This window comes from Crinia signifera, chromosome 1 (assembly GCF_055691185.1).
Source record: "Crinia signifera chromosome 1, ASM5569118v1, whole genome shotgun sequence".
In the NCBI taxonomy this organism is placed as follows: domain Eukaryota; kingdom Metazoa; phylum Chordata; class Amphibia; order Anura; family Myobatrachidae; genus Crinia; species Crinia signifera.
The window spans coordinates 270,902,078-270,923,046 of record NC_139217.1 but is presented as its reverse complement, the minus strand read 5'-3'; the positions used below and the strand labels follow the sequence as shown (position 1 = coordinate 270,923,046).

Genomic DNA, 20,969 nt, shown 5'->3' with positions numbered 1-20,969 from the left:
GGTTCAGAAAATTCATAGCATGCATCTAAAACAGGCCAAACAGGCACTTCCCTAACACTGATAGCACTTCCCTTACACTGATAGTAGCTCCAGATACAATACTGAATGCCTACAAGCCCAGAACTTCGTAGAATTGGGTGGCAGGCAATCCAGCCTAGAAGATTGGGCAAGTGTATGCAAGTCGCATGCCACTCAGTGATGGCTGCCCACCGCAGCCCACTTGCCAAGCAAAGTGGTAGGTTTGGGAACCTTGTCCCCCATTTCATAATGCTGGTAGTCATGACAGTGTGGAGCTGGGGGGCTATGATGGTGCAAATACATCACCACACCGACATGGGTGCACACTTTTCCCCAAACCCCCCACCACATAGTGGAGTACCAGTATAGAATTGCAATGCAATGTAAGTTCATTCTATTATATTTATGGCAACAGTGCCACATGGTGAAATTTTTAGCCGGCAATATTGCTAAATGGCATATTGGCACAATGCCTACAAGCACTAGTGCAGTGCTACCATATACAAAGGAGGATAGATGGCCCAGACATAGACTGCACAAGGCTCCCCTCCGAATTTGATACGTCCTTGCAAATACAGTGTGTGTGTGTATATATATATATATATATATATATATATTTATATATATATATATATATATATATATATATATGAGAGAGATTATACATATGTGTTTAAAAGGCTTTTTTCTTTATTGGTACTGACCTTCAGTCAGCAGAAAAGTTACAAATGGCTTTCAGGATGCAAGTTGGTACACTACTATAAATCTTCTATTTAGTTTTTCCATGACAAGAAAGAGCTTTGAATGATTCATAGTTCACAACCTAATACTTTTGTGCAGACTTGGATCATAGAACTTTTATGAAGAGCAGCAACAATAGCCTAGAAAATCATTTAAGTTCCAAGACCAGAGGACATGAAGCAAATCCAAATAAATGATTACTCTTGCTATGTTTCTAAACATTATTGCTGACCTGATTAGAATGCTCCTTTATCATTTCGTCCCTCAGTAGTTATGACTAAACCACAAGGTTACATTTATTATAGTTAGACATGTTTTGTGAGTTTTAGGTTTAATAAACTTTGTTCATGTCTTTCCACCTCTAGGATTCAAGATGTTGACTTTAGTGAAAGAACGCAGGGTTGCTCCTGTTGATTGGGGTATTGAAATGTTCCATCAAGTTCGCCAATGGCAGATTTATTTGCATTGGGGATAATACAAATATGCCAAAAATAGATTTTGTCTTTGCAGCATTGAGATATTTAACCCTTTGAGTGCCAACATCTCTGTGAGAGATGCGCAAAATATCTGCTAAAAATGCCAACATCTCTGTGAGAGATATGCAAAATATCCACTAAAAATGCCAGGAATTTTTGTCACAAGATGGAGATTCCCTGGCCTCTGCGATGGGTGGCTTGCAAGGCACCATGGGTGACTGAGTGATCCAATGTTGCATCCTAGGATGCAGATCAGATTGCTACAGCAGAAGTCGGCATCTTCTTGTAATAGACACCTCCTGCTGCTTCACCGTACAGCACAGCACAGCGATACTGTAGCAACTCCAACGACATCTGAATCAGGCCTTATGTTAACAATATTTTACTCTAATAAAGCTAGGATTTAATGTACTAAAAGGATGTATTATATAAAGGTGTATATCTTTATTTTTGTTTGTAAAGGAGGGGTTGTTTTCTTCCCACATGACTAATATACCCCTTTCACATCGCACTTTTAAAACGGTATATTGCCGTTTTTTTCCCATTTTAAAACGTTTAAGGCTGCAATGTGAAAGTGCCAAAGTTGATTTACCGGTTAAAGATAACTGGTATTTCAACACGGTTAAAAAGCAGAGTCCTACACGTTTTAAAGCCTTTTTTTAGGCAGTGTGAATGGCTCTATTTCAATGGCTTGAAACGTGTCCCTTGGGGGTTAAACGGGTTGAATGTTTGAATGGTATTAAATGATTTTTAAAACAGTTTTCCCCTGCAATGTGAAAGGTCTCAAGGCTCAGACCCGTTTTAAAGTCCCATTTAAGAATACCGTGTCATTACCCATTTCTGCTTTTTGTATTAGACACAATGCAATCTAGTGCAAAAAGTATGGAGTTCATCTATTTGTGTATGGGCACCTTAACTCTGTAATCACTGACACATACAGTATAACACGTTTGAAGAGAACTATGGGAAATCTTTGGATAATAAAATCAGTGATCTGCTGCTACTAAACTTTCCATATTTTTTTGTATTACATTGATATAGCCTGTGCTACATATCATACTATATTTGAAAGAACACATGTCAATGTACGGTATCCCAGTAATTTGAATGAAATTATTGAACTGGTCAATGCAGTAACATGGCTGGCACTATAATTAAATATAAACGTACATGAAATGAATTTTGTTGACATTTTTTTTATGGCCCAAAGGACCAGACTAGACATAAAATTTAATATAGTATTTGTCAAGTGAATGGGCAAGAATACCTTTTATTAGAGCTGATATTTCACCTCTTCTATACTATGAACTGCTTTATTGCAGGCATTTCCAATATGACATGTGCTAGGTAGTAATTTATTGGATAGAAGCTTCCATAGAACTGGAAATATTTATATACTGGATGCATGTTGACTGAACAAAGGCAAGAGAGAGGCTCTAGGCAAGGTATACCAGTTATATTTGAAAGAAAGGTGATTCTAATGCTATTTTTATTGTGCTATGTATATTTACATATATAAATTACAGTTGCATGTTTTACATAAATAATTATATTCGTCAGTCTCAATAATGTGTATGCACTTATATTTATTCAACACCAAAACTTTATTTTTTACTTTTTATGAACAACTGACAATTTCTTTTATACGTTTGGGTTATATATAAGTATATCATGGTTCTAACTGACACTTTGTTAAACTTGGCCCATGAGTGTGCCTTGCAGGCTGAAGCTGAGCATCACTGATAAGGACTGAAACATTGACATTTAATTAATCCTCAAATTCATCTGACTGTTCAACTGCATGATACAAATTGTTTCTTTTATATCTATGGCTACATGTTTTTTATTTGCACATACATTTGTTCAGAATAACTTCTGGGTTGATTTGATACTCTTGAAAGTACTTTCTGACCTAGTTACAAGGGATTTCAATTTGCATTGTTATGTACAGTACTTCTCATTATTAAATATAACATTTTCTGCTATTAAGCTCTAAAAGAACATTGCAAATTATTCAAAGAATGAGAAAAATGTTGAAATGGTATTACAAATATTCACCTCATTCCCCCTGGCCACAAAATATTATACTTCAGTAGAGTTTACTTAAAATGTTCCCAGCCCTACTCCAACCATATCAAACCACTGAATAGCTTGACCGTCATTGTCCTAGCTTTATTCCTAGACTATAAATATTGTGAGATGCTAATTTGTTAATTCGATAAAAAATGTCAAGACAAAGGTAAAAATCAAAGACTGTGTTGAAGGGCACAGCTGTGTGAAATAAGTTGTTTTGTCAAAGATAAACTTGATGTGGTCTGAAATTCAGCACACAACTATTTATCTCTCATTAGGAAATGCAAAATAAGGTTCTGTCATCCATATTTCTTTATGTGATACCTGGAATCTTTTTTTTGTATGAATGTGCCATTGTAACAGATAACCTCAAAACACCATGGTGACAGTTGCTAGGCAATTCACAGTAGCCAATCTTGGTCTATGCCCACATGCAAAATGTACATTATTGGGTTTATTTACCAAACAGTGCTTTTACAAACCATACTGTTTTGCAACTTTTCAACAGTTTTGACTAAAAGCAATACATTACAATTAGTAAATAAACACTTATTAGTGTTAACGGATGAGACACTTAAGTGCACTGTAAGATACAGTACAGTATGGGCAAGGGTATTGCATCAAGGCTAATCCCCTTTAAAACAGTTTTATGTACACTAATACAATCTACCTAAAACATTAATGCATGCAATACTTGTGAAACTGAAAATGACCACTCCTGCATCCATGCAGTTCTCCTCCTGAACACACCAACAAATGGAGGAACCAACCTCAAGGGATTCACATATTTGCTTAAATTAAACTGATTCATAAAAGCCTAACAGCCCTCCTAATACTCTTCACCAATTAACTACTTGAAATTTGTCACAAAAAAATCACTTGTTTTTTTTTTAAATGAAATAATTATACCTAGGTGATGAAACAGACCCCCCCCCCGTGTCGCTATTATATTTTGCCCACCCACACACCAGGGGCAATAAACTCTTCCCAGTGTTCCCATACTGTAATCATTACCCCCACCAATTGTGCCAATATGCTCACATGTTCATAGACCTTCCCCCATACCATAGGCAAATGCAGGGGGTGTTCTGGTTACACAGAAATCCCATCCTCTTGGCAAGTGAATTAAATTATTACAATAGCACTGGTATATAATATGATCAATAGAGCTGCTACCACATCATGCAGTGCAAGGGACAGAGCAGAGCTGCTGCACATGCCTAGTGTACCAGCTTCTTCTACCACATTTACTGTAGTGTGGATGTGAGCCCTCAAACATCGCAATAGACCAGAGAGTAGCTGCCAGGAGGAAGAGACAGGAAACTTAACATGAGGTGGGAGAACGTGAGCTTAGAAAGTGCAGTACTGGTTCTATTATATCTGTGTATTTATATATTTATTATATGTTTAACCTTTTTCTGACCACTTAACTTATTTAAATCTGTGAAACAGCCTATACCATAGACCATCTGTACTGTTAAATATTAATACTGTATTCCATGTAGTGCCCAGTGTATAAAAAGACTCCCCCAGACTCCCGTACTTACTCCAATGCGCTGCAGAGTGGGAGATTATGGGTTACATTTGGAAACCCCCCATCTAAAAATCCTGCGTTTATCACTGCATACCCCTTGTCATAATAAATCTGCATGAACATTAATCACGCATTAATCACTGTGGCCATTTATGCACCCACTGCCTAGTTACAATAGATCACCCCATAAAGTCTTCCCCTTCTCTCATCTAATACAGTACCCCAACTGAGTAGAAATTAATTTGCTCTTTTTGCGTGGGCTTTTAACTGTGCAATCAGGTGTAAGCTCACAATGGCAGTGCCCTCCCACCTCTTGGACCCCACTACACACTATCCATGTCTCTAGGGCACCCCCACTTCCAGAGTTATACTGTACATAGTTCCTCAGATCCATGTTTGCCTTTGCCAAATATGGGGTCACAGATTGCTCCGGTAACAACAGTATTTAATTTTTTTGTTTAATTCACTTTTTTGTTTTTGCCTCGGTAATGCCTGTGCAATCCATTTTTTTATTGTATAATGTATTGTGTGTATACTCTATGGGGGTTATTCTGGTTCACTCGCAAAGGCAAATTTACTCTCTAATTGACAACCATGTGCACTGCAGGGGCAGATGTAACATGTGAAGAGAGAGTTAGATATGAGTGTTTTATTGTTTCTGTGCAGGGTAAATACTAGCTGCTTTATTTTTACACTGCAATATAGATATCAGTTTGAAGTACAAACCCCACCCAAATCTAATTCTCTCTGCACATGTTACATCCGCCCCACCTGCAGTGCACATGGTTTTGTCCAATAGAGAGTGAATTTGCCTTTGTGAGTGAACCAGAAAAACACCCCATGTACAGTGCTATGGAGTTTTTATGGTGCCTTAAAGAATACCTGAGCTGTAATTACATGAATTATACTGGTTTATCTTTGATGACATTTCCAAAAATAAATCTAAATTACTATTCTTTATCCTAGAAACAAACTGCATCTTCCTCTTCCGCCTCTTTTTTTGCCTTCGGTCACCTTCTCATTCTACATTCACTCTATTTATCTGCATGACACTGATCTCATCCCCTCTTTCACACCTCCACGGTATTCGTCTTTCTGCTGTTTCTCCCTGTATGTCCCAGCGATTGTTTAAACTAAAGAATGTTTTGGGGGGGTTTTTTGTATTTTAACTTGTGGAAGGGACCAAGTAACTTCTGAACAACTCATCTCTACTAAACACTATTAGGCCCCCAAAATACCACTGCGACTTCTCCGAGGGGGAGAAGTCACATGCAATACCCCTTGAACTGCCTGGCACCTTCATGGATGGCAGGTTTGCATATGATACACGGTATGTGGTCCTTTTGCACTTGCGGTCTCTGATCCGATGAGCACAAGACCACAAATTGAATTGGTAGTGAGGATAAAATACATATGCTTTGACACTTTTCACCCGATTTCTCAGCCAGATCCATCGAAATCAGGTGCAAATGTCCCAAATTGTACTAGTTTATGGCCACCTTGAGATTGAGCTAAATATCTTCCCACTGCACTTCCTTTCACCATTTAATAATATGAGTTTATTCTCTTTTCCCTAGGTGACATCCTTGACTCTAACCCCTCTTTTAAATGCCACCTCCAATTCCGTCTCTAATGTATGCACTTGTACCTATGTTATATCTTTCAGATCAGACCCTTTCTCAATTTGTATGCAGCTAAGACTAATTGATCACTGGTTTAATGCAATCTCCAATCTGGCTTTCTCCTCCTTCCCAGTCCATCTTAAATGCTGCCATCCAACAATTTTTTTTATCTTCAGATGCTTTGTGTCTGACAAAATTTATATTGGTTACTCTTACCTACTGAGTCTTATTCAGACTTTTTACTCAAACTACTGTATAAAGGCCATACACCATCCTCTTCCTCAAACATTTCCACACTTCCTTCTGCCCTCTCCCAGTAAGCAACACTTTGTTCACAACTGTTCACGGATTCTCTGGTACTAACTACATCTGGAATTCAATCCTTCTAGTATTTGTGTTGTTTCAAGGCGGCAGCTGGCCGCCCGCTCCTTCCGGGTCCGCGTCCCCTCATGCTCGCCACACTTTCTAAAATCAACTCCACGCCGACGTGGATAATTCATACCCCCACTATCCGCGTCACCGTGGAGTTTATTTTATAAAGTGTGGCGAGCGCAGCGAACCACACAGTCCCGAAGCGTGGGCGAGCCCCGCAAGGGCACACGGACCCGGAAGGAGCAGGCGGCCAGCCATGAAACTACACAAGTACCATCCTTCTTTCTATCAGTCTCTACACTTCTCTCCAAAGCTTCAAATGGGCTCTATTTTGCTTTTACTCATTCCTTTGTGTGGCCCATGTCTTTCTTCCCCTGACTTATATTGTTGATTGTAACCTCTCACAAACATTCCCTCTTCCCCTGTATACTGTACTCTTCTTTTCCTTAAAAAACTGTATGTCAGTATTTACTCCCCTTTGGTGTTCTTTTTTGCACTTGGCTTTGTATCTGCTGCATCCATCATTTGGGATATAGGTTTAACCACAGCTCAGTTTAATTGTATACGTACTGTTTTAGTGGAGTAGTTCTGTACTATACTATGTATATTTTGCTTCTGTCCTGTTATATTTACACTGTGCATTTGTATACACTGTGTACAACATTGGGTACCTTTTTTGGAGCTCTATAAATAAAAGGACAATAAAATTATTATTATATTACAACATGGGAAGTAAAATAGTAATTATGGAGCAGATGTTTTAAGCCTGGCGAAGAGATAAACTGGAGATAAAGTGGAAGGAGATAACGCACCAGCAAATCAACTCCCAACTGTCATATTTCAAATATTGCTGATTGGCTGGTGCGTTATGTCCTTCCACTTTATCTCCAGTTTATCTCTTCGCCAGGCTTAATACATCTGCCCCCTTATTACAAAGGTTTTGCTCTAATGTATTAACCCTTTGAGTGCTAACATGAGAGATATGCAAAATAGATGCTAAAAAAGCCAGTGTTGCTCAAATTTGTTATATAAATTCAAATAAAAAATGTGTAAAAAAAAAGATTATATTTCCTTTAAAAAGTAAACATTACAGGTCATTATGATGAATAAAAAATATTTGCTTGGCAATTTTCCCATCTATATCAAATTCACTTGGTACTCAAAGGGCTAAATAAGTATAAATGGCTAAGCTGCCTAATGCTTAATGTAAACTGTATTATTGGTGTTTTATGTTTTTGTGTATTCATTTTGCATTTATCACTACTGTAATTCAAACAGAATTTCAAATTGAATGGTAATTTGTATTACAAAAGGAAAAGAACCAAGACAAATTTAATTTTCAGTTTGGTCTATAATAAAGCAATAACAGTTTGGTCTGTGTTTTATAGTTACATCATCCCTCCCAAGGGTTTCGCTTTGGAACAGTAAAAGAAAGCAGTGCTGAAGATTATGTAAAGAAGAGTTTCCCAGAGATGCATGAGTACATGAGAAGATACAACACACCCTCGACATCTGATGGAGTTGCATTTCTAAAGTAATTTACATCTACGTTATTGCATTTTATTCTGTCTCTTGGGGGGATATGTATCAAAATAAAGAGGACATAGCAACCAATGTCACTTTATAGAATGCACTTGATAATTGATAGGTAGAAGCTGATTAGTTGCTATGGGAACCTCCTTAAATTTCCCTCTTTAGAAGGTTTACTACAGTATGCCTCCCCCATATTTAAACAGAAATATTTTATCCATTTCACTAACCATGTCTAAATTTGTTTTAGGAACTTATTTATAATTATTTAACAACTTATTTAATTATTAAAACATAAAATGAGTATGAAGTTAAAAGTCTATAGAAAGATAATCAAGATTGCTAATTTTTTGGATTATATTTCTTTAAAAGCTGAGTATTTTACAATCTAGGCAAGATGTCTACCTGCAAACATATGCTTTGGTTATCAAAGATAATATGCATATGATGGTTTCTCCTTAAAAACTCAGGGTCTGTTGCATAGGAGGATGGATGTAGAACATCAGGTAAAAGCGCTCAATGCTTTAAATCTGTGACTGAAGCAGAGATGCATTGTGCATGTGCACCAATGGTTACCACCGTAGGATGTATATCGGATTTGTTTTTATACTGTAGGTATTCATGGTTGGTGACTGGAGACGTGACTTTCCTGGGCTGCTTCGATGCAGTTGCACTGGTACCAGCGGCAATGTACCTTTGGGCATTCTGACCACCCATAGAGTTGCTCGAATGTCCAATGGTGTGACCCAAATGAGTTTGAGTACTGTGTTTTTTGTTACATAAAACAAGCAATAAACTTACTCTGTTTATGTTGGTTTTTCAAGGGGGGGGGGAATAGAAAAATGCCCCTTGAAAACCGTGTGAACGGTAGTAGAATGAGGGACATTAGTAAGGTGAGAGGTAACTATGTCCAGATGCAAAAGGAGATATGTAAAAAGGGTGGCGTTATGTGGGAGATAACAAAGCACAAAACTGTGTATGTATGTAAATTCTGATATACTATAGAATGTAAGATTTAATGTATGTTTATATGTAGACATGTACAATATATGACCATGTCTGATGTATCTGTTTTAAAAATTGATGAATAAAAAAAGATTGAAAAAATAAAAACAAGCGATAAACTATTGGCTGGTCTATGACATCAACAATAATGTTGGAAGAAATTCTCTATAATAGCCTTCAGTCATAAGTGACTCATTGTTCTTTTATATTTATTACTTTTTCAATCTTTCCAATCCTACTAGAAGGTTTATTTCCTCTATTTAATATTATGTATGTATGAGACTGTATCTAGGAGTGAACATAGTATCTAACAATAAGGAGTTTAATAAAAGCTCTTGAAGATTGCTTATAAGAAGAAGAACAAAGTAAAGGCACAGCTATTTTACTTGACCTTCCCCGGCAGCTTCCCAGGAGGGCTCACTTCCGATTTGGCCCTTGATATGACATTTTTACATATGATAAATTGCATATGATTTGTCATATGTAAAAGGACTCCAGGGAGTTTGCGGGGGAATTCAAGTGAATTAATATGCGATACTTCGCGGGTGATAAAAAGCACCTGTGATGTACCACTGATTATTCCAATTCTGATTCATCTTATGTTCTGCCCGTCTGACCTCCAATTCCAATCTGATGCGCACAAGAGCGCACATCGGATGGGATGTCAAACCCATCCAATTTGGGCCGATTTCTTGGCCTGATCCTTCAGAATCAGGTGAAATTGAAATTAAGCTGCGGAGATAAGGGTTAGATTGTGAAGAAGGAGGTGGTTAGGGTCAGAGGCATCACCGCGTCCGGTGTACACTCTGAATCCTCTTGTGCCGAGTGGGATTTAGAATGAGTGGGTTAGGGTACTAATACCAGAAACCATCAGAATTTTGCCAGTATGCCAGAAAGCTGTTGGCATTCTGGTGGTCAGGATAGTGAGTGCCAGGATTTTGTACACAACCCTTTCATACATACAGGATAAACTTCATGGTACAGTTTCTAATATGTTAATTACAAAATACAAATAACGTTGGTGTAATTTATCTCTAATTTATCTTCTTTTTGTCCTTTATTGTGAAATATATGCAGAAATGACCCAGAAACATTGGATGCATTCATCATGGATAAAGCGCTCTTGGACTATGAGGTCTCTATAGATGCTGAATGCAAGTTACTGACTGTGGGCAAGCCATTTGCAATTGAAGGTATGCTTTATTGCTATACATTGCACATATTTTACCTGTAAAGCACAGATATCATGTCATTGTTCTCTTGGAATTATTTTTTAAAATATTTTGTTAGATTCCTGTTAAACAACTCTAACAATATGTTCTATGTTGTGAAAAAATAGAGAAAGAAAATGGGGGAGATGTATCAAACCTTGGAGATAGATATATATAAAGTGGAGAGCGATACAGTGATACAGTGATATATATAAAGTGGAGAGCGATACAGTGATACAGTGATAAAGTACAAACCAGTACTTTATTTTGCCTGTCGGAACATCCCGACAGTTGGAATCCTGAATTGAATACAGACCTGGCTTTGTCGCAAACACAGCCTGTAAATTGTCAGTTAGAAGCTAATCAGTTGCTACTTTATCTTACTGCAAGCCTTAATAAATTTTCTCCTGTATTTCCCTCCAAGGTTTGATATATTCATATAATCCATCTTCCCAAGATTTTTTGTGCGTGGCTGAGCAGGTGAAAAGGTAGTGTCAATTTTTTATTTGAGGAAAAAAAGGTCAGGACACAGTGCAGAACATCTAGTATTATGCTTCCAGTGCATAATAATGTATTGGGAGGGATTTCAATAGTATAATGTAGCCAATAAAAACATGCCATTTTTCAGGTGAATTTCTGATACTTCTCAATACTTTACTATATATTCCTGTTATCTAAGTTGCAACTTTTTAAGGGTCTGGAATGATTTCCCCACTTTTGATGTTAATCTGTCAGGTTGCTTTTGTATGATCGCCTCAAGTCCTGCAAATCACTTTTTCTATTTGAACCTGCCTGGCCCTGCCTGGCCCTGTGACATCGCTCACTAAAATCGTTATTTCTAAGCTAAAAAAGGCAGGCTAACTGCGTCCACTGGCAACGATGCAGGAGCATGCATCAGCGCTCATGTGGCTATGCCCCCTCATGACACATGTCCATGCCCATTTTTCTGTACCACTAGAAGTAAATTTCTCGTGCACACAGGGAAAAAATCATTCACCATTGAATGCATTTTCTTCTGCTTGCAGCGGACTCACTCAGTGCTGTGAAGGCCATGGGGAGAAGGAGGCAGCTGATGACGCCAACAGCTGTAGAACACCTGCATTTTATGGGGGCGCTAAGGAAATGCCAGTGGCATGCCCCCAAATGCCTGCAGGTTATCAATTACCCAGTGAGCAGTGAGTGAATGCTAGCCTTTGCTTGCTGCCTTCGGGCGGGCGGCTCACGGGCATGCGCGGTCATTCAAAAATCGTTTGGATCGCGTGGATCTGAATGATTTCCCAAATGTAATAGGGTGTGGGAATCAGAAAGTGAGAGATTTTGGGAGAGTTTTATGAATTTTTTAAAGCGGCAATCATTTACACTGAAAAAAAAAACAGGTTGATTTTGCCATGTAATTGATTGCTGCTTTAAGGAAAATGAAAAAAACTCTCCCAAAATCTCTCACTTTCTGATTGTCACACCCATCATTACATTTGGCCCCTGGTCTGCTGAATCTTTTTCTGCTTGGAAACCTTTGGCTCCTGGCATGCATATGCAAGTTACATATTGCTTTGGCACAGTTCCACCTACCTAAACATTGTTGCAGAAAGGATAATGCTGCAAAAGATGAGGAAGTACCAGTTTTCCTTTTTATTTCAATCAGGTAAGTATTTAACAAAAGGTTAGGATATAGGTTAACAAGGTTTATTATATTACAACAATCTAGCTTGACACTATGTAAGTGTTACACTTCAGCAGTCGGTTTCCCACAACTCTGATAATACCAAAGTTTTATTTCACTGCTGTAGACAGATATCTTACCGTTTGAGTGTCATCACTCCAGCTGCAAATAAACGGTTCATTTACCAAGCAAAGCATTTACATAAATAACTAAAATATCAATATTACTATAATTTTGAAGTGCAGGTCCTTTTCTCTAAATTGCGCAATTTAGAGAAATTGCTATTATGAGAACATAAACGGATCTTCTCTCTGTATTCACAGTTATAATCCGGAGTTTAACTTTTAATGTTTCTTACGCTGACAACTCTGTTTATAGTTCCTTTCTGCTGCTCTTTCCTACCGCTGTATTATAGATCCTAGTTTAATTAGTAATGAATGTCCTGTGGGGGCCTATAATGAAGCTGCAAAATCTGCCTCTCTAAATCTGTTCTTAAGCCCTGGGGAATACTTTTGGGTCCACCCCTGTTGCCCTTCAAGGATTCTCGGGGCTTGGACCACTGAAATGTCTGCCCTTTTTGTGGAAAAGAGGGGCTCTGTGTCACCGCCCTCCACCGGCCTCCTTCAGCTAGGCCGGGCCTCTGACACAGCCCAATTCTGATGCACCTCTATGGAATTCCTGACCAGCAGGACGACGCTGCTTCCTGGTGGGGATGAACACTGGGACACCATGACACCAGGCAACTGTGCTGCACGGGAGTCGCCTTTTGGTAATTCTTGGCACATTTAATGCCTCTGAAGCTCTCGTCACAGAGCGCACCCCTGCTCTGTGTCTCTCTCCAAGGCAACTGCTCCAACTGTCACATGCAGCTCTGCTTTTAAACCCCTCTCATGCTGGGTTTGCAGACTGTCACTGTGCTTGTGATCAGCCTCCCATCTCCCTTTAGGAGTCCGCAGCCTTGTGGTGGTGAAGTTTATCCATCAAGACAGTTTGGGATTAACCCACCTCCCCTCCAGGAGCAGTTTCTAATATATTACTAAACTCTCCCTCTATGAGGGGATTGAATATGTTCCCGCTGTGATGGATCTTCATCAAATAAATTATTTTACATACTGCACTTATTACAATATTTATGCATTTCTGGGATGTCACACTGCTAGCTAGGGTGCAACGGAGAAATGATAGGCAGTGGGCGGGATGTTCTAACATCTGCAGCCCCCCTCCGCCGGGCTTCACATAGTTAATGATCGCATATTCTCTAACATATGTGATCATTAATGCAAGGGACAGCTCTTGTGATAAGAGCTGTCCCTTGCGATGTGGGTCTGAGACCCGGGAGTCTGTCTGCGCATGCGCAGAGCGCCGTGACGGATCCCTTACACAGCGGTGCGGTAAGAAACCTATAGGCTTATGCAGGGAATCGCCAGCTTTTACTGGAAGATTCCCTCTGCAGTGCTTACAGAATATAGAAATGCGGTAAAAACCCAGATAACGGGGTTTTTACCACATTTCTGGGTTAGAGCATCCCGCCCTATATCTGATTGGTTGCTATGGGCAACATCCCTCTTTTAATTTTTAGATGCTTTATTAAATGTACCCCTATATATATATATATATATATATATATATATATATATATATATATATATATATATATATATATGAGCACCTACAATTAAACTACCAGAATATAAAAAAAAAGTTAACTTATACATTTATTGGTCAGCTACACTTGTTGGTGACTCCTATTGCTACATTCTGTTATCCGTGTCTGTTCTGATTCTTTTGTAGCGGGACTCAATTTATAGATGTTGGGGGTGATTCATCACTGCTGGCTAAGCCACACTGCCTGCCCGGACACCCGTCCCCAACACAGAATCCCCTCGGTAACATGCAAGGGGATGTACACGCACACATCTCCTTTCATGTGGCAGAATCATTCCATGGTCACCAACCATCAAATGATTTCTCTCCCCTTCAGAAATAAAAGTCAGTCTGAGCTGACTTTCATTGCCTTCAGTGTCCGCCAAAGAGGGGGTTGACAATTGGTCCACGGAACGAATACGCCAGGGATCAATTGATTTGTAGAATTTTTCCATGTCTAATGAAGCCTTGTATAAAATTACAGTCATTATAGCCATTAATTCATTAATATTGTTTATTTATCCACCACATGCGTAAATATAATGCTATGTGATGTATGGCAAGGCAATGTGAATGTTACAATTTAAAGGAAGTGAAAATATGAAATGTTTTCTGATCATAAATTGGATTTGAAATCACCTATGTCTATCAGTGGCGTAACTATTATATCTGCCCCCCCCCCCCGTAAAGTTAACTGCCCCCCCCTCCCTGCCTTATCCCTCCACTCTTCCGTAGCAGGGACCCGCAGATCTTGTCTGCGGTGCGGTCCCGGCTCCCCTCCTGTCTTCTGCTGTTATGAAAACGGTCAATCATAAAATGTCTGCCCAATACAGCAGACTGTTTCAGAGAACTGTCTGCTGTATGGGGGCAGACATTTCATGATGGTCCTTTTTTTCTAGCAGCATATGCCAGAAGGGGAGCCAGGAACGCAGCGCAGACAAGTAAATCTGCGGGTGCCGGCTGTAGCACAGACGCAGCTGCAGCATTACAATAGCCCCACAGACCCCCGGCGCCCGCACTTACACAGCGCCCTCCTGCTACCGCGGGGTCTGCGGGGCTATTGTTATGCCACTGATGTCTATGTACATTGTCCTTGATTTACATACATACATACATACAGTAGCTTCATACTTCCTGCTGAAAAGTATGAATGTGTGCTTGGAAATGTTATTACAATGTGGAGAACTGTTTTATATGCATAAAATGGGGCCATGCTAATGTGACAACTTCTAGAAAAAAGGAAGCTGAAGGTCACTGTTTGCTGTTGGGCTGTAGTATAGAAGGATGCAAATATTGTTACATAACCTCTCATATTAGCTAGAAAACTAATTCATTTTATCCTGAGAAAAACAAGGGCAATACAATATTTCATTCAAAGACATTCATATGCAATAATTTATCATCACCTATACATAACTAATGGAGCTGTTTAGCAATCTGTCTCAGCCTATAATGGTAATAGAGTAAGTCTTCAGCTTTGCACTCATTTTACATTGTTAAATGATCATTTTTAACCTGACTATATGTTTGCTTAATTTATAAAAATATCCAGAATAATCTAAGTGTTGATCACTGTGTGAAAATAGTACATTGCAGCAAAGATTCGAATTTATATGTGCAATGCTCTTGTCGGTGGTCTATAATGTCCCCTCTACTACTGTTCGTGTCCCCCAACCAAGATACAATACCAATAACTGGGCACTTAAAAAAAAATATCTTTTATTAGCAAATTTAAGAAATTACATTTGGAAGGGATAACAATGGGGACAATCCCAGGAAGTTGTCACAAATACTCATATTACTCTGTGTATTCTTGTATATGTGTATATATATATATATATATATATATATATATATATATATATATATATATATATGACAAAAAAGATGTGGCCCCAATAATGCGCTTTAAGAGCAGCACCTCTATCGTACCTTGCTGTTAAATAAAGGCACAGGTTTAGATAGGATAAAGAAAGAGAAGATAGGGGTGCGCTAAATATACCACTCTGTGGCTTTACATACAATGAGTCAGATAAAACTTAAATAAAAACAAGTAACATTTATTACAAGGTACAAATCCAGCATTCAGTTTTCATTTCGCAGTTTTTATATATATATGCCACATATAGGTCAGATCCGCTTCCCAACGCGTTTCGTCCCTTGGGACTTCATCAGGGGCGATGAACCAATCTATATAGGTGGTGAAACATGCCGTTATAAACATATAATAAAAAAATGACATAATACGATTAAAAAAATACATAAAATGATACACCATCAAATATACGGTTGTGAAGGGTTTAATATAACCCCAAATATAGGGAAGGAGGTGGAGCGAAAGACATATAATAATAATAAATATAATATATGATGTTGACATGTTATTATTATTATTATTATATGTCTTTCGCTCCACCTCCTTCCCTATATTTGGGGTTATGTAAACCCTTCACAACCGTATATTTGATGGTGTATCATTTTATGTATTTTTTTAATCGTATTATTATGTCATTTTTTTATTATATGTTTATAACGGCATGTTTCACCACCTATATAGATTGGTTCATCGCCCCTGATGAAGTCCCAAGGGACGAAACGCGTTGGGCAGCGGATCTGAACTATATGTGGCATATATATATAAAAACTGCGAAATGAAAACTGAATGCTGGATTTGTACCTTGTAATAAATGTTACTTGTTTTTATTTAAGTTTTATCTAACTCATTGTATGTAAAGCCACAGAGTGGTATATTTAGCGCACCCCTATCTTCTCTTTCTTTATCATATATATATATATATATATATTTATATTAAATTATATTATGTAATATAATAATAATAATAATATAATAAACCCTCTTTTGATGCACATACAATTCAATCATTTTCCTCCACATGTTGGACAATGTACAAAAACTATTAGTAGACAAATCTATTAGATCAAATGGATTCAACCAATTTGTCTGAATGACCATTGTCTATTTTCCAGTGTTTGGGAGCAAATGATCTATTGTCATTTTTTCCAATACTGTACAGATTAGTATTCCCACCAGATGGATTGGATAGATCAGTGGTTCTCAAACTGTGAGTCCGGACCCCAAAGTGGGTCCCAACCTTCTCATTATGGGGTTGCAACTCCATGTTGCTGACCATCAGGTTGATGACTTTTCTAATCTCAGTCAGTGATTCAAGGAGTCTGAAACATCTGTTGAGCTGTCTGTTATTTTAGACTCCTCACATCATGTTGTGCCTCCACAATGCTGCCATGTACTGTATGTGCGGTCTGCTGACTACACATGTGATGTTAGGGCCTTCTGCAGTAACTTGCTGGGGTCCTGTCATTATTTTTATTGTCTGATGTTGTCCCAGATAAAAATAGTTTGAGGACCTCTGGGATAGATAAAGTTGTAGGTGTGTATCCAGCTTTACTTACATTATCTCTGTTACATGGTTTCTAGGTTTTACTATAAAATGTATTCTTTTTCTGAACTCTACCTGTTTTAACAAACTTTTCCTCCTTTATTCTGTCTTTCAATAATTCTCTATTTACTGTAGATTGACAGGGCCTCTAATGAACAAGCAGAAACACAGTTGGCAATGAGTGGAATGGTTTAATTTGCTCTTAGCCAGGCTAATCTCTGCCAAAATAGGCATACATATACGATTTTATCACTCGTTCACTTGTAAAACTTTCTATGCAAGTGGGTGCTGTCAGAGTTGAAAGCCCATGAATCCTATTTCCCTTGATTTATATTGCAAAGTCCTTTCTCTGATGAAAACAATCATCAGGCTTTCCATCCTTTGATGAATATACCTCTATATTTCTTTATCATTGATCACCTCTTTTATTTCATTTATCTTCTCATTCACTTATTTTTATTCAAGTAATCTGCTATGCAATTGCCGCTTTGGGCTTAACTCTAAATCCTTTGCCTGTTACTATTTTTCTCTATTCTTTTTAATTACAGCACTTTTCTTATAGCACTGGTCTTTTCTCTCTAAAGCCCGTACACACGGGGGACATATATTGCTCAGTGTCTCCTTTTCATCAGCGACCAGAGATGGTCGCTGATGAGAAGGAACCTCTGCCGGGGAGCCGCAGAGGGAATCAGCTGGTCGCAGGAGCAAGCTCCTGTGACCAGCGATTAGAATGGGGCTGAAAACGGGACCGTACCAATCAGAATAACCTCTTCTGTGAGGAGACATGGAAAATGTTAACTATTTGGTAGCTCTCAAGGGCTGGAGTTGGCTACCCCAGATTTAAACCATCTGCTGCAGGTGCATGAGCCAACTAATCCTGAAATCTCAAAATTGAAAGCATCATTCTTGGGATTCAAATCCTGGACGTTTTTTGGACAAAATTCCAGAATCTGTCAAATCGTGACTCAAATTTACAGCATCAACCTATTGGGTTATACTAGGCTTTATAGGATGCTAAGGTGCCCATGTATCAACAAGTAAACTTCAGCTAAGCATGCAACCAAATGCAATGCCTGGCTCTTTGTAGAACTGAATACTTTTTAAAGTATGATATTCAACATTATTTCACAAGTAGAATTACATACAGTATGAAGAGTCAAGTTATACAGCCTTCATGCCTATGGAGAACTGCTGTATATCACATTGACATTTGATTGATTTTATTTCACGTCTAAGCAGGTTAGAGCTGAAAATTGTAAAGTTGCACTGACATTAAGTATAAAACCTGATGTGATTCATAAATATATTCCCAATATTGCTGGAATTGTGTTTTCCGATGGTGAAGTGATTTATGTTTGGCGGTCTGGTTTGCCAGACAAAAGGACCAAAGGGCTACAGGGGATAGAAGGTAAGTATGTGTGTGTATGTATGTATGTGTGAGTGTGCAAGGATGTTTTATTAAAATGATACTTTGTATGGTGTGTGTGAACTTATTATTGTAATACTTATTTACTGGTGGGATTAAAGGAACCAGCGGGCCCTTAAATGCCTTGGATGCTGGTACTTATGGTTCTCTAAGTACTAGTGGAGCCTGGTGCTGGTTTTACAAATACAGGGGAACCTTACCTTACATTATTGTTTCCCCATATTTTGGAAACAACAGGACTGGTTCAAGAGCCTGGTACTGGTTCTTTAAATACAGGGGGACTTCACACAATTTTTCCCATGTATTTTTAAAACCAGGACCAGCTCAAAGAGCCTGTGTAAAAATGTAACTATTTACACAAAGATGCACTACACAGATCTGACTGATTCATACATGATTATCCAGACTTGATAAGTGATCCACTTATCTACTTGATAAGTGCATTTTGAGCTTATTCATGTTTCTTTTTGCAGAAATTAATCTTGGTATATTTCCTTGTTGTAGTGATGTCTATGGAGAATTCTTCCGAGTTTTCCAAAGTTGTATTGGTCATACATGTCTTTTCTGCCGTGTTTCTCAGTTTTATATGAGCAAACACTGCCAGGTATTATGTAATTGCCAAGATGGAAAGTACAGCAATGCTGCAAACTCAAATTAACAGTGTTCAGTAAATTTACCTCTCTGTTTTTTCTATATGATTCAAAAACCACATCATGTATAGAGTTGTACCCCAAAGAAGTTTTTTGCTCCTCTGTGTCTTCTCTTCTGTAACAAATATTGCAACACTTTTAGGTGAAGAAGAGACCAGTCAGACAATAAAACACAGAATTCTTTTTGGTAAAAAAAAGTTAATCACGTTTCCTGAAAAATGTGTTCTATTTTCTCATTATGTTCTTGTCTTGACCCTCACAGCCCCCTACCAGCAGCCTTCCAGCATCATCTGTCTAACTAAATAGAAAAAGTTAAAAAGTTTAACTTTAATGTTATACTACAGTTCCACTTTTCCAGTCATGCAGTGTTGTGAAGTATGTGACAACAAAGATAAGTATCAATGATCTAGTGCAAGTTACACTTTCAAAGCTAACTATCATTAAAATTTGGAAACACTGAGATATGGGATCAGTTGTTTATATACCTATGCAGCAAACCGTTTCTGTAAACTTGTTCACAACAGCAGGTGTAAATGATTTGCTTAGGTCCACTACATTGCTTCAATTCCAACAGGATACCGAGAGAACAGCTTGAATGCAGTCACCATTACTTCCACCGATTGCAGATGTGTTTTGTCAAACTCTTCCAGTGGAAACTTTTTTAGACAGGATAATCAATCAGAAATGAGTATACAAATTCCAGCAAAAATGCATTCTACTTTAACTTTTGTTACTTAAAGTTTCCCTGCATTGCTTCCATTTTAAATATATTGTATGGAAACTTATATTGCTTCAAATTAATATTTAAAAAAAAAAACATACAAAAAAATTAGGTACTTGTGTAGTTTCACGGTATTATTATATGGATAAATTGTGTACTGTGTATTGTGAATTGTGTATTGATATTTTTTTGCTGTCTCTTATTCTGTTTTGTAAATGAAATGGTTTAATAAGGAAAATTACCAATTTCTTTTGAGAAAAACGGAGTCTGCAGGGTGCAGATGCAGTACAGGTGCTCTTTCCGGTACTTGTGTAGTTTCATGGCGCCAGCATGGCGCGGTGCGTCTGAGTCCCCTTGCGGGGCTTGCTTCGCTCGCCCATGCTGCAGGCTCGGTGGCTCTCTACGCTCGACACGCTATTTAAAATCAACTCCATGCCAAAATGGATAGTGGAGGTATAAACTATCCATGTTGGCATGGAGTTAAGTTACTTTTTTTGACATATTTCGTGGCGAGCGTACACCCGGAAGTAGCTGGCGCCGTGAAACTACACAAGTACCAAAAATTTAAATTGACATGCCTTTCGTATGCTCCACTGTATTAACCAAAACGTATTATCAAAATAGTAGTGCGTTTTTAAAACCATGTATAAGATGCAAAAAAAATTACAAATGTACATACAAAATAATTTTAGACTTTGACATCATACTTATATTCTAAAATATTGAAGTTTTTAATATTAAAATTAACTATGGGTATGGGGTATATTATTGGCACGTAATCAGCCAAAACCAAAACCAACCAAAACAAACGTTTTCACTATTTTGTGTCAATGTCCTTAGTGAAATGTGAGAAAGTCCAAAAACTGA

The 20,969-nt window shown here is 38.1% G+C and overlaps 1 protein-coding gene across 1 annotated transcript in view; it reads left to right on the top strand.

Annotated features, from left to right (window-relative positions):
- GRIN3A (glutamate ionotropic receptor NMDA type subunit 3A) overlaps positions 1-20,969 on the top strand; it is a 263,518-nt gene that overhangs the window by 182,775 nt on the left and 59,774 nt on the right. The window contains exons 4-5 of the mRNA XM_083183908.1: positions 8,225-8,370; positions 10,449-10,564. Of these exons, the coding sequence (XP_083040034.1) occupies positions 8,225-8,370; positions 10,449-10,564 (262 nt within the window). The remainder of the gene's footprint in view (positions 1-8,224; positions 8,371-10,448; positions 10,565-20,969) is intronic.